This window comes from Cryptotermes secundus, unplaced genomic scaffold, assembly GCF_002891405.2.
Source record: "Cryptotermes secundus unplaced genomic scaffold, Csec_1.0 scaffold303, whole genome shotgun sequence".
Taxonomy (NCBI): domain Eukaryota; kingdom Metazoa; phylum Arthropoda; class Insecta; order Blattodea; family Kalotermitidae; genus Cryptotermes; species Cryptotermes secundus.
The window spans coordinates 1,354,660-1,369,918 of NW_019726229.1; the positions used below are offsets into that span (position 1 = coordinate 1,354,660).

The 15,259-nt window shown below is 36.5% G+C and overlaps 1 protein-coding gene across 3 annotated transcripts in view; it reads right to left on the bottom strand.

Annotated features, from left to right (window-relative positions):
- LOC111864016 (PAN2-PAN3 deadenylation complex catalytic subunit PAN2) overlaps positions 1 to 15,259 on the bottom strand; it is a 71,480-nt gene that overhangs the window by 12,410 nt on the left and 43,811 nt on the right. For all 3 annotated transcript variants that reach the window (XM_023850937.2, XM_023850936.2, XM_033751291.1), the window contains 4 exons: positions 7,453 to 7,635; positions 6,391 to 6,560; positions 3,410 to 3,569; positions 699 to 835 (listed from right to left, as the gene is read on the bottom strand). In XM_023850937.2, coding sequence (XP_023706705.1) covers positions 699 to 835; positions 3,410 to 3,569; positions 6,391 to 6,560; positions 7,453 to 7,635 — 650 coding nt within the window. The remainder of the gene's footprint in view (positions 1 to 698; positions 836 to 3,409; positions 3,570 to 6,390; positions 6,561 to 7,452; positions 7,636 to 15,259) is intronic.

The following is a 15,259-nucleotide window of genomic DNA, read 5'->3' on the forward strand; positions in this document are numbered from 1 at the left end:
CTTTATAGTTACATGCTTCTCTCTATGAATGGATCTGTTGTTTGCATTCAACTTATGTTAATCAATGTCAAAGAACAAGAAGAGGTGTATTTCTAAGTGTAGACTGCCATATTTTCATATGACAAATGCAGTCTAGGTTCATTCTGTAGTGCAGTACATGACAGAAGAATCAAGGTTCACACTCTGATAATATAAAGATACTGTTATCATTGAAACTGTGAAAGGGTTGCATTCTTATGAATCTGAAATTACTAAAGGGAAAATATTGAATTTGTCAGCATTAGCAATGCAGAATGTTACAAAATTGCTTCTCTTCAACCATATGCAGAGGCAAGAACTGATTCTTCATCATTCTAATGACAATGAGCATCTTACAATTATCAGAATTAAAACAAATGTTTGGTCTACTGCAGAATACTCTCATTCCCATCTCAATTCTCAAAATTTTTCCAAAGCCTTGTCTCAAGGTGAAACAGTCATTCTTGTATGCACCTACTTTACACCCTATGAAATAGGGTAATAAGTGGCCTAATATATAAAGTGTTAAAAGAAAACTGGCATGGAAGGTGTAAATACAATTATGAATTACACTACCAATTCTTTTCTTCCTTTTCCATGCCTACTGTTCCATTATTGTGCACAATAAACATGCAACTTACAAATTCAAAGTAAAAATTGGGATTAAGTCTAATACTCACTCCATCTGATGATTCCATATCTGCTGGTGGTATTTTCCTGATATTAACTCCTCCCTTCCTTAACAGCTCTATCCGAATATGCATAGGAAGCCACGAATGTGTATTATACAGAAGACCTGTATTTGTAGTACTGTTTTCTGAAAAGAAGTATGTGTTTCTTATACAACTACATTTTAAACTTGAAATAACTGGTGTACATGAACATTTCTTTACTTACAGGGGACACAACAAACATTCTTAGTAGTTCTAAATGTTTGGACAATGGTCTGATAACATGATGTAAAGATGTTATCTGGACATTGTACATTGTTTAGAGCTGAGACTGTGTCTATACTATTCTGGAGGTCCAGTAACAAGGACCACCTTTGCTTAATGGGCTGAGTTGAGTAGGCATTCTCTTCTCTCTCCTAGTTTCTAAACCAAAGATGAATACCGAGCCAGTCTCCAAATAGTTACAGATATAATATCAAACAATGACAATGGACAATTTTTGCGGAACACCCTTATACCATCAAACATTTTCTGCTTAATGGTTCAAATGGTAAAGACAAACAACTGAAACTCTTATTTGCATGACAGTAATGATCTTCTGCGAAGACATCAGCAGAACTTCTGTGACTTGACACTATATTTTAAAATACCTTGATAGGTAGCAGATACCATATATTCAGTGGCAAAGAAATGTTGGTTTACATCTCCACTCAAACAAAATCGTTACTTTCTGGGAGTTTTTAAGAAAATTACAAGTTGACTCAGCTAAGATCTGATCCTATACCCACTGGCACATGAGTCCAGTGAACCAGCCCATGAGTTAAACTAAATTTTATTGTTGGACCGTGAATTTACATCATTTAAATAAGACATTAATAATACAAGATTTGTAGAGGCGGAAATCTGTGCAATATGGGAGTTAAGATTTATGAATTCAGCCCAGAACTTCTGGCTGACCTTGCACTGTTAAGTCTGTTTCAATTATTGGCAGTANATTACCTTGATGAACTCTGTCAAACATCTGAAAAATCATGTCCCACAGAAATGGTGGGTTTAGTTAACAGTTTCAGAAGTAAAACAAAATAAACTTAAAAATGTCTGAAAAACCATACATTGTGACCTAAAAGGGTTAATTAATTGGAAATGAATTTTCATACAGGAAATTTTTGCTTAACCAACAACCTTCAATGAACACACACTTTTAAAAAAAAATGATATAGGCACACAGCCATAATATGAAGACAAACAATACTGTAAAATCAATATAATACAAAATTAGTTTCTTTGCATAGTACCACACCCTTTATGGAGCATACTCAGACCAGGAACATGCCAGATTGAGGGATATTCTAGATTTTGGGTCTTCCAGTATAACAAATACTATGTATTTATTAAATCTTCATCCAAGTATGCTTCTATATTATTGTGATTACCTGAAACTTTGTCACAGTATTCTCTAGTAAGATCTATGGCAAATAAATCTGTTTCACCGTCTTCCAAGATATATCTTTTGTAAACTTGTATTTCATCTTAAATACAACCTATTAGCCACACACCTTCTTCTTCACTACACGTCTTGGCCATATATGGCCATCATCAGGTGTTGCCTATCTTGCTAAAATTACTGCACTGAATGTCAAAGTTACATATATCACATGTGAACGTGACAATTCCCAAACAAAATAAAATAATCTTGGAATTAAAATTAATTAAGTGTAATTTCAAGCATAACTATTAATTAACTTTATTTCCAAGCTTAATTCATTTTAATTAGGAAATATCACGTTTTCACATATATAGAGACAAAGAAGGGTGATTAAATAATAAGGTGCATTTAAGACCAAAATATATGTGTACAAAAGATATAATAATGCAATAGGAAGCTTAAATACAATATTCTAATATAAATGCCAAGTACATATGTTTCATCATCTTGTAGGATGTATACCAAATAAATCTGTTTCACCCTCTTAATGGGTGGAGCCAGGGTAGCGTAGTTGGTATAGCGATTGGCTATGGGCTGGATGACAGAGGGATCAGAGTTCAAGTCCCGGTAGGATCAAGAATTTTCTCTTCTCCAAATAGTCCAGACCAGCACTGGGGTCCCCTCAACCTCCTATCCAATGGGTCCTGGGGGATATTTCCCCAGGGTCAACTCACCTTCAGCTAGTGCTGAGGTCAAAAAAATGTGTTATCTGTTATTTGAGGTGTGGGGAGAGAGACTATAGCCTAGGGCAGACCTATTGTATCATCTGCAGATGACACATAATACAGAATACTGGTGAAATAAGTGGAAAGGGAAAACTGAAGTGGCCTAGCACCACTCTGCCGAACACAAATCGCACTTGGACCAGCCTGAGACTGAACCTAGACCTGGAACGTGAGAAGCCTGACCTATGGCACTGCCTTCTTGAAGCATTCATAACTCCCACTTCCTCATAGTACTGACCAAAAATTAGTTCCTCTTCCCACATCTGCCAACAAATGAGACATAATACTGCATTTTGGACACGACTATAAGATCAGGGCAAAAAGCACTAGCACCCAATTAAAGTAAGCAGTCTAAAAACTAAGGAATGAGCTGTTTCATAAAGCAGCCCAGGTATGTTTATTATAATAATAAACAGAAATTCATACAAAGATATAAATATAAGAGACAAACTGACAGTTTCAAGTAAATTAATTCACAAAATTGTAAAAATATCCGAAATAACAATTACCTCCTATCCTGCCAGGGTGCTTAAATCGACAACCTGGTCTAGAACAGCTGGAAGCATATCGACATGGTTTACTTGTTGAACCACCGGCACCTTGGAAGCCAGTCTGGTCTAATACTTTCTGGACAACCTGGTCCATCTGTGTTTGCCAGAAGCACTTATTCTGCAGAAAAGAAGTACAGTCTCAATAGAGTAAGATTGACACTAATGGAATATACTACAGGTTTAATGCGTAATAAATGCTGGCAGTCAACATGCTCTCATTTGTGCAGATGTACTTGTGTTTGCTTTAAAAAGAAGAAGAGGCTCAACTGTACTCTCAAATTCAATTTTGACATCTAAATACTTCAACGAAAAAACAATTTTATAAAGATTCTGTTATCCTGCACTACTCAATTTTGGCTGGCAGCTAAGGTAATGATACTGTACAAAACAGGGAGAGAGTTTATAATTGAATAACATGAGATGAAGGTATTTATCTGAAGAAACTTATAAAAACCATGAAAATATAAGTGAGCACAGCCAGTGTCTCAAACAAGATTTGGACCAGATACAGCTGCCGAAAAAAATAAAATCTACATTCAACTGGGAACCAATAAACTGACATTAAATTGTATGGCTAACATAAGATGAAAGTGATTAAACTGAGAACTTAATTCAGATCTTCACTTTCATAAGCAACACTGACTGATTCAAATTAAACTTACGATGGTGTGATTTGGACTGTTACAGAGCTCTTAACTATATATGGGACATATATTTTCGTAACCTCATTATTATAAATTCTTAGGACAAACTGCATAAGTTTAATGCAATATGACATTTGTTCATCCATTTAAATGTTTCATCTCCAAAATTACTCAGCGGATGAAGCTGTGTATTGGAAGTCTTCACTAAAAGCTGTTAAGTGAAATAATTTTGGTGAACACTGAAACCCTGCTTCAAATTGGGCTCAGGCTCCATCAATTTCCTCAATGACGGTTCACTGTGAAAAATACTGATGCATGACATAAAACATCACAATCTATTAAGACACTGGTCCTCATGTATTCGCTTTATTGTGATAGTCCTTACAGAACACAACACTGGACAGTCCAACATCACATTTCTCCAAATTTTTATATAAGTAAATATGTTGGGGTGTGATGATAAACCGCTGTACTGATAATTTTTATAAGAAATTATATATTCACTATATTATGGTTAGAACATGGCAGTACATTAAATAAATCATAAATGTTCATAATTTGTTCTGACATGTGTCTTTCATATTTTTGTTGTTAACTGTATACCACTTACTCTTCCACTCTGATACACATATTAGTCTTAGGTGGCCAGGATCCAGCACTGTTTGCTGACAACAGAAGACCTCATGAGAGGATCCAAGATTCTTTGAAACAAAACCAGCATATATTCTACTATTATGTTATTCAGCAAGACTGTTCTTAGGCACCTACTGCTTGATTACTGTAGAGTTGCTCGACATCCTCTGTAAACAAGACTTGAAGAATGGCAAAGTAGCTCTCTCTTCGCAAGTTGTTTTATTGCCTGTATACTCCCCCACATTCAGTTTTACTTACACACACATGTAATTCTTAGCGGCTAGGTTGTGAATCTATTTCCACTGTATTTTGTATGATGTGGGGATTCATTGTGCTAACCACGCGGCACCCTCTATCCACTAAAGTTGCTACTAACTTCACCGACAAGCGGCGGTCGCTTGGTCAGTATAGTTCACTTGTGGACTAAAACCATGGAGTTTATTTGTGTTTGTTTTGCATAATGTACTGTTCAAGCCTCATGACCATAATAAGTTGTTACTGACAACAACATGGATACTGTACAGTTCCATTGCTACAAAATTGTTTCTGAATTTTCCTGTACATTTTTTCAGTTTTCTTAGAGCTGTGCTCTTCACTGATCTGACAACTGCAAACAGTACTGGCCAAATATTTATAATTTTATTTTCTTTTATTGCCCACTACATATGTCAGTTTACATCATGGATAAATCCATTCGAAGGCATATTTTAGCAAGCAATGTTAAGAGAAAAAGTGAAAGTAATAAGCCAGGAAAAAGAAACCAAAAGTAATGTGTCAGCAATATAATCATAATTATTTGTCTTTCTATTTTCTCTGGCATGGTGATGAATGCAACAAGTCCAATTCCTGAGTGTCCTCAGTGCAGAGGAAGACTTAGTACAATACTATGGTTACAAGCAAGATGAAGTGACATTCTACAACAAAGCATTCCCCTCTGGTTTTCAAGAATATAACTTATTTTATTGTAATGCTGCAACAAAAACAAAACAAGGAAAGTTTATGATTTCATAAGTATGAACTTCCAAAGAAGCCCACGTACATCGTTATAAAGTAGCTAAACTTATCACATAAGCAAGATCCACATATGATAGCTGAAACATTATTAATGCCTGCCTGCAAGATATGGTGAAAATCATTCTCAGTCTGGAAGCTGAAGTGAGATTTGTAAGCTGTTCTATCAGCTGACACTATTAGTCTCCAAGACAGCGATATGTTGAGTGATATCAAAATAATTTTGAGGGGAAAAAAGTAGTATCAGCACAAAATTCTCCTTTCAGATCAAGCAATGAAGTTCCATGACAATGAGAAAACCTCTAGAAAACCGTAAGCTTAAAGGATTGTTTCAAAATAATAATTAAGTGACTTTCAGGGTTGAATGCAACATTAATAATGGGGATTTCTAGAATTTTTGATTATCCATTGTTCTTAAATATTCATGTCATTTGTTCCCTTCAGTATTGCAGATAAATGATAGTTCACTGTACAGAAGAACACCGCAAAATAAAGTGGCTCATGTTCTGTTTACAGCTCCATAAATTAGTACATAGATAGTGTTTAAAATAATTTGCCTGCTGTCCTCAGGACCGTGAATTTAAATGGCAGCGACGAGGGTTCATAATACTATCATGGTTATGAAAATATCAGACCAATAAATATCTTAACCTGCTGACTGTCCAGACCACAGTTCATGGCTAGGATGTCTGGCAGAACTTTTAACTGACGAGACTGCAAAGTTGGCTGATACTTATCACAGCAGTCACACCATGCTGGAGTAGTCTGCTCTGGGCACAAACTTTGTAGTAGCACATCACAGAAACTAAATTCCACTTTACCTAGAACATAAGACATATCTCTAAATACAAAGAACAGCATTGAACACACAATCAAATTAATACTTACCAGTGAGTTCAAATTATAATCTTCTCACTTTTATCATACAAATTCATAAATCAATATCCATGACAAAACTGTATAATGTTTACTGATTGTTTAATGTCTCCAATAAAAATGCAGGATGCCACAGAATGCTGTCAGCAGTGCTGCAAATTGGAGTTACAAGGTCTGACAATAAAGTTAGAGAACTCACCATTGTGTTACATTTTAGCATCCAATTTCATTGAGGCATCATCCTTATTAACAAAGTATCCATCAATAATGCAACATATTGCATGTCAAGGTACACACATGACAGTTCTGCCCAAGAAAAATAATTTCTAAATAATGATCTCCTGCATCAATAGACTGGTTGATGTGGACCAGACTTCATAGCAGTGAAATAGGTACTTTTATGATTTATATAAAGAAAGAAGTGTTCCTGCTATCCTTACCAAGAAATGCGATGAATTGACATGTTATACTACATGTTGGAAGAAACTGAATGTCAACAGGATGTGTTGCTTCACAACTGGGAGCCACAGTGAAATGTTTCACAGCAACTAGAACCTACCATGTCTAGTCATATTATGGTGATATTTTTGGTTTTTATGCAATTTAGCAATTCAATATTATGTTCACACAAGGCCAACAACGGACATTACACTGAGATGCAAGACTACAGTCCATGACCTCACACCATATTTCCTCAGTCTTATGTGCAAATGATTATAGATATTGAATTAAATTTGTACAAGTCCTGAATGTTATAAAGTTTACTTGTGTCCATCATGCATAATTGCTGAGCTCAAGCAAAATGCAAAGTTTTGTTTATTGGATGTAAACTCATACCTGCAGTAATGTCTGGATATATGAGGTTACACAGTAGAACTATGGACTCCTTGCTAACTTCACGACCACATTTTAGACATCTATGTACATGAATCTGTTTCATCCCAAAGAGATGGCTAATTTCAGTTTCCTCATCTTGTGCTTCCTTTCCAGTGCTGCTCTCTCCTTTTTCTTGTTTCTCACCTTTCCCATACAACAGAAAGAAATCAACTTCATATTTCCACAGACTTCAGTCAAAGGCATGCATGAAAGTTATTTTAGAAACAGGCATTATGTTAATCACACTGTATTTCTTCCTAATTTGCATAAGAGGTGTGTGGAAGTAGGAGGAATTAAAACACATTCCATCTTGTGCTTCAAGTTTATGAGCAGATGCTCACAGGCTTGGAATTCAGGTCAGTAATTTTACTACTTTCAATTAAAAATATGTTATATGCAGGATATTATTATTGCTATTATTATTACTATTGCCGCTATTGTTATAGTTATCATCTTCATCTTTTGAAAAGAAGTTACTACTTAAGTACAGATTGTGAAATAACCTCAAAGTCTTGCACTAAAGTGAAAGTAAAATAAATACGTAGGTCGTACTGAAAGTCATGAGCAACAATTTTTTGTAAAGTAACATGCTTTATTATTGACAAACCAGATACATCGCCTCAATCTACAGACCTTTCTTTATTTTTCCACATAATCACCACTTCTTTGTACAAATTTCTCTCAGCGTTCTGGGAGTTTGAAAATTCCTCCTTCTGTAAAATTCCGTTCCAGCCATCCGAAGACACTGACACACTGCTTTCAGCGAGCTTATGGAAGTGTGTGCATAGGTGCGAGCAGTGTTCGAAGATGGGTGAAACATTTTAAAGATGGGAACACCAGCATCGAAGATGAGCCTCAGAGCGGTCGTCCTCGAACAGCCTCAACTGAACGCAACAAGGAAAGAGTGGATGGGATCATTCAAGATGACAGGTGTGTGACTGTAGACACAATAGCTCGAAAACTTGGAACAGGGCACAGTGCAGTACAGGAAATGATTGAAAGCTTGGGCTACAGGAAAGTTTGTGTTCGTTGGGTCCCGTGGTTATTGACCAAAGACCACAAAGGTCACATTGGAAGCAATTGCAAAGATGGGGTGGGAAGTTCTTCCACACCCCTCCTATAGCCCTGATCTGGCACCCTCTGACTACCATCTTTTCGGATTTGTGAAGGATCAGCTGCGTGGACAACGTTTTGAGACGAGGGAGGCAATTCAGTAAGCAGTGTGTCAGTGTCTTCGGATGGCTGCAACAGAATTTTACAGAAGGAAATTTTCAAACTCCCAGAACTCTGGGAGAAATGTGTACAAAGAAGTGGCAATTATGTGGAAGAATAAAGAAAGTCTGTAGATTGAGGTGGTGTATTTGGTTTGTCAATAATGAAGCATGTTACTTTACAAAAAAATGTTGCTCATGACTTTCAGTACGACCCTCGTATTTTTGCATGGCCACTATGATATTTTATATCCCACAGAAAAATTACTTTAACAAAAGTTGCATATATTTTTTTAATATATTACCATATATAATTTGAGGACTCTACATTAAGTCACCCTCACCTAATAACTTTATAGGAAAGAAAGAGGAGGCTGTAAGCTAAATATACTGTTTTGCAAGTAGGAACTATTTTCGTTGCTTGTTTCCTTTTAGAGGTGAAGTACTTTGTGTCAAACATCACTGAATTTTTTGCAAAAACACTCACTGGGTAAGTCAAATGGTCAATGACTTGTTATTAAACAACAGGGAAAATCAAACAGGAACTGATTTCATATAACATAATTCTTAACCGTAAACATTTCATGTGGATGATCATGTATTTTCTTATTTTAATACCATATAAGTACATTAAATTCATATTGTAAATGAAAATGTTGTTACATGCTACTAATAAACAGAACTGCAGACTAGTATTTATACTGTATAAAGTGAAACAGATAGGGTACCAGTCCTAAGAAAACCCAATACTGTCTTGCCAATCCATGAATCTGACAAAATGATGGGAGCTGCTGGTGTACCTCACAGAATTAGAAAAGTCTGTTCTAAACACAAGGCACAATATTCAATTCTTTCTATGTAGGCATAGTGAAGTTTTCTAAACAGTAATGTTCCCTACTCAGGCTTCATTCAGATACTGGTTCAAAAGTAGGGCCCCAAATGAGAACTGCCATTATAATATTATGCTGATTGTTGAAGCCAACTGAACACCTCAGAGACAGTGACAAGTAAGCACAGAGTACTGGAAGAATAATGATGGTAAGAAAATAAAACTGTCCCAGTGTCACCGAACTGCACTGAGGTTGAAACCAGGCATCTGCAGTGAGAAGTCTGTATCAAACCACTTCATCTACAGCACAGCCACGGTCACATGTTTAATACAGAACAACTGTGTCATTCACTGTACTAAGTTCTGTTGTCAGATCTACAATTTCAGCATGCATTAAGTATTATTGTCTTGCATGCTGATGACAGTAATGAAAATGGATATTGCTTTGTAGAGAAAAACTGGTTATGTAATGTTTTTATTGGTGGTGGTGGTAATAGTAGAAGTCATATACCTGTTTTAAAGTTTTAAAGAAGCAAAGAGCAACAACAGCATATAGCATTTAAGAACCATTTGGGATACAAAGTAGCTGGAAGCATTACTAAGAAAATATTTGATCTGAATATGCAAAACATAAAGGAACAAACACATCATAATTTGGCATGATTAAAAAATCAATAAAATATACCAACACTGAAAATTAATATCCAAATCAGTAACTGCAAACCAATGAACATTTAACACACAAGTACAACACTGCTGAGCACACACACTGTGATTATCGAAACCATGCAGACAACAGACATGCATGTGTCTCCAACCATACCAAGCAGCAAAATAACTTATTTCCACTTATTTTGTTACTTCTTGGTGGGGAGGGGGGGAATTAAAAACAGAAAGTCTACTTTCACATGATTCAGCACCATTAATCATGTTCCCATACAATTATGAAGTTACACTTTTCACCCAATACCATTAGGACATTAACATCAAGGATGAGATTAGCAGGGCATGTAAAATGTATGGGACAAAAAAAATGCATACAAATTCTGGGTGGAACTGTGTGACTCGGGCACAGATTGGAGGATATTTTATTTACTTACTAATGGTTTATTTAACAATGCCTTCAGAAGCTCAAATGGTTGGATTACTAGTGAATAAGAAATTTGAATGGATGTGGCCATGGCCCAGTCTGTGGTAATATTCTAGAATTTGCTGGAGGAACTAAGAAAATTCACAAACAACTTCAGATATGACAGTCAGTATCCAGGCAAGATATGAATCAGATACCTCCCAGATACAAGTCAGAAGTGTTTTGGTCAACTTCCTCAATATGGGAGGAAAACATTAGGTCTTAAAGAAACAGGATGTGAGGATGTGGACTAGATTCATCTTTTTAAGGACAGTATCAGTGGTGGCCTTTTGTTGACATGGAAATGAACCTTGTAATTTCATAAAAGATGATCAATTTTTTAACGAGATGAGAGACTATTAGCTTCTCAAGAAGGACTTCAGTGCATAGACTTAGTTATGATGACATCCAGATATATATGGACCACCTCTACTGCAGATGTTCAGATATACCACATTTGTAAACAGTGATGAAACAGAATCAAAGTTAATAATAGTGTGACATGTTGAGCTATGGATCACCCCTACCTCCCCAGCGGTACGTGACGGTAACGTAACGCTCGCGTTACTACGGTAATAGGCGAGTTCCCGCCCCGCCACTCCCCTCCGCGGTGACGTAACGCGCAACGCTACGTACCCGTAATCAACTTCCTACTGTGACGTGGCACTCATTACGCAACCGGCAAGCACTGCAGCTATATAAGTCAGCTGCACAGCTGGTACCAGTCAGTTCTACTGTAGCAGTCGGCGACTTCAGTTGGAATGTGGGCAGCCGCCAAGTTGTAACCTGGCCATCGCCAAAGACAGTTCCGAGTTATAAAGTAACAGTCTCCGAGTGGAGCTGTAAAGTGACAGTCGCCGAGCGTGTTATCAACAGTTCTCCAGTCAGCCGACTACAGTTGGAGTATAGCAGCCGTCGCGGAAAGAAGAACCGGACGTGTGTGTGATTGTGTAATTGGGAGCATGTGACACAGCGATACATAGCTCCCCTACTATAAACGTGTAGACCACTGAAGACAGAGTGAACTGATTTGCGCATAGGGTTATAAGTCGTGAAACCCCGCAACAGTGTTAACAGATTAATGCGATTAGGGTTATAAAGTGTGAAACCCCNATGAGAGACTATTAGCTTCTCAAGAAGGACTTCAGTGCATAGACTTAGTTATGATGACATCCAGACATATATGGACCACCTCTACTGCAGATGTTCAGATATACCACATTTGTAAACAGTGATGAAACTGAATCAAAGTCAATAATAGAATAAATGAATATGAGAAGGAAGAACCCTAAGAACTGTGCTCTAGCAATGTCTACTGCAGATTTTGTAATTGTAATATAGTAACATTTAAATTCTAATCATTATATACTACAGTGTAATGTGATGTGATTATTCTCAAATTGTGTCTCCAAGGATTCTCTGGCCACAGCTGCTCTCCACACAGCTCTGATAATTGGGAGGGGGGNGGGAAATATATATACATATATATAAAACCATTAATGTTCTTCAACTGCGTGAACTTCAAAAAGTTTTGATTGGCATTATTAAGTAATGTTCCTTGTTTCTGGATTATGTTTCAACTTAATTATAAAATGCTTTCCACTGACAGTGAACCAAGGGTCTTTGAAGTTGTTTCATATCTGCATTTTCTTTTGTGGGAGAAATTTCATCTGAGTCTTCTGACACAAAAAAGGGTTCTGCAGGGGTGGAGGAAAAAAAATGTAAACTCTGTGACTGGATTACACATTACTTCAATCTGACTTCTCAAATGAGGACTGCAAACCCTTTTACAGCCTAGAGAATTAAGGATATCTTGCAGAGAATATATATTTTTGTACACTTAGACATAGGTAATTGCAGCTACTGCACAATAGGGGACTGCTTGAACAATATGACTTCAAAGCACAGTAGCCCATCTGCAAGCCATCAGTGTTGTGTTGTCCTGTCTAGACAAGAGGTTCATTGTTCTATTCTTCATGTCACACAAATAAAGTTAAAACATTCCATGTTAAGTTTTGGTAGATACTGTATCCTTCTGCCCTCATATAATAACTCACTTTCATTTGTTAAAAGTCCCAAATACTTAGTTTTAGCTATTAAAAATGACAAGAGAGGTACCTTTTCTTAACAATGTCTTAAGCCAAAGTAATTCAGGATAAGTGGCCACACCAGAGCTCAAGCAGTTAGTAGCTGGCTTCCCACCACAGTGGCCCAGGTTCAACCCCGGGTATGGTCAAGTGGGACTTGTGGTGGACAAAGTGGTGTGGGGGCGGGTTTTCTCTGAAGAATGATTATATCATGGTGAGAAGAAGTCAGTGTGTTCATCAGAAATGATGAAACCCACCTATAAAATACACAGCATCATAACTCAGAGGACCACAATACGAATCTTCGCCACTGTGAAAACCTCAAATTTCATATAGTATTCGCTTTGTTTACAGGTATAGCAGGAAGAAATCCCTAATTAGCAAAGCTGCAAGACTTCTAATAGATCAATTTTGACTCAATTTTTTTGTTCTGCCTTAGCCTGGATGCAGCATACATAACAGATATGGAGTGGTTGCAGACACATGCAACAGCAGATTATGACTTTCTAAAAAATTTCTTTAACAAGCTTAGGATTGCCATTTATTTAAAAAAAACTTACTATACATCCAGTAACTTAACTAGATTATTCAAAAGGGAAACTAGTCTGTTCTTGTCAGTGATGGAAATGGAAAAGTAACTTGCCATAAACTTTGTTTCCTAACAAATCCAATGAAGATTAATATTCACATTTCACTTTCAAAATTTAAAGAAAACTCTGCTCTGAAATTTGGGTGTCAATCTGATGCATCACAACAGTAAATTATTGTTATTGCGTGCTCTATCATGTATTAGTTCTCTGCTATGGCACAGTTAATAATACAGGAATGCATTATAATGGAAATATTCTGGAAGTCAAAAACATGAACTACAGCAAACAATATACAAGATCTGCAAGTGGAAATCAGTGCTTTGCTGTGTTCTTTTGTAAGAAAGTTGCTAATAAATTGCAAAATTCACTAAAATAGGCAACTATAACCACAGCAGTTTATTGTCCATGCATTATTTCTTAAAAATAATGTGTTCAAGTGTCCACTGTCAAAACTCAAATATTTCTCTGAAACCTTTTCCTGTACTTCTGTGTTACTCACTGCAATAAATCGCCATCAGTTCTCTTCACTTCTCTCATAATTCAGTTCTTTAGCTCATGGTTGTGTGAGGAAAAACTTTAACTAGGATTTTAAAAAATATTTTGGAATCCTTAAAGCAACAGGCTTTGTGTTCTTAGATCTTTGGATCTTAGAGAGACAGGATGGGAGTATGGATTAGATAGATGTGGCTCAGAATAGGGACCAGTGGAGGGCTCTTGTGAACACGGTGATGAACCTTCGGGTTCCATAAAATGCTGGGAAATTCTTGAGTAGCCGCAGAATTGGCGGCTCCTCAAGAAGGGCTCAGCTCCATGAGTAAGTAAGTAAGTAAGTAAGTAAGTAAGTAAGTAAGTAAGTAAGTAAGTAAAGCAACAGGTCTTCAATCATGAATTGAAAGCATTGGTTTCACATAATGGCTATATATATGTATAAAAATAATATATATAAATCTTCAGATGACCATTTTAACTTCATATATTGATATGAAAAACTACTGTTCCTTGTTTCCATCAATGACTTCTTTAAATCTGTTAAAGAACTTAGAGCTAATACATTACATGAGATGGTATCACAGCAGGCAGATGACAGGAAAAGCAGGCAACGTTCCAACAGCAGACAAACACGATGTGCATCAGCCTACTTACTGAATACAGGATGTCATTACCAAAAATAAGTACTAACACATGTCTATACATGTTATACTTCCATGCACTTCCATCACATTTAGTTTGGCAGCATGTAATGTAACCACCATTACCATGAGTGTCCTTACGTGTGAAAAATATGTACAGTACACATGCTCATTTGTGCATTATAGCAATTCTTGCTGAAAACTTTTTCTTGAGTCCTGTTTCTGGATTATGGCATTGTAATGATGTACATTGTACTACCAAAGTTTCAGAAATCCTGTCTCCATCTCCAAGGCAAAGGGACTAGAAAATGCAGTTCCACCAACTTGTGAACCCGTACTGTATCAGAAGTCATAAATGTGTAGTCACGCTGATTTGAAGGTAAAACAAGGACCTCTGAACCATCAGCAACACAGTCTACATCTATACAGTATTATCAACATCAGCATTAAAATGCTGTCAAATCCTCAATTTTTTCTTTTAAAGGGGAGAGTACAGTATAGCTCACACTCTTATAATTATATACACTAAATTTTCATACTGTTCTTTTAAAATGTAAAGCTGCTTAATAAATTAATGCTTCAACACTAACTCTCAACATTTCCAATCAGTAATTTTCTATAAAAGATGTAATTTTAAAGGACATCTCACTTCATTTTCACTTCATCATTAAAGAACTCACTTGACACTGGGAGGTTATTAAAAACACTGTTCAAACTGCAGAAATTTTCTGGCATCAAATATAATTATTAGAGAGGGGTGGATTTCCCCATGCACTTAGACCAGTTATTGGT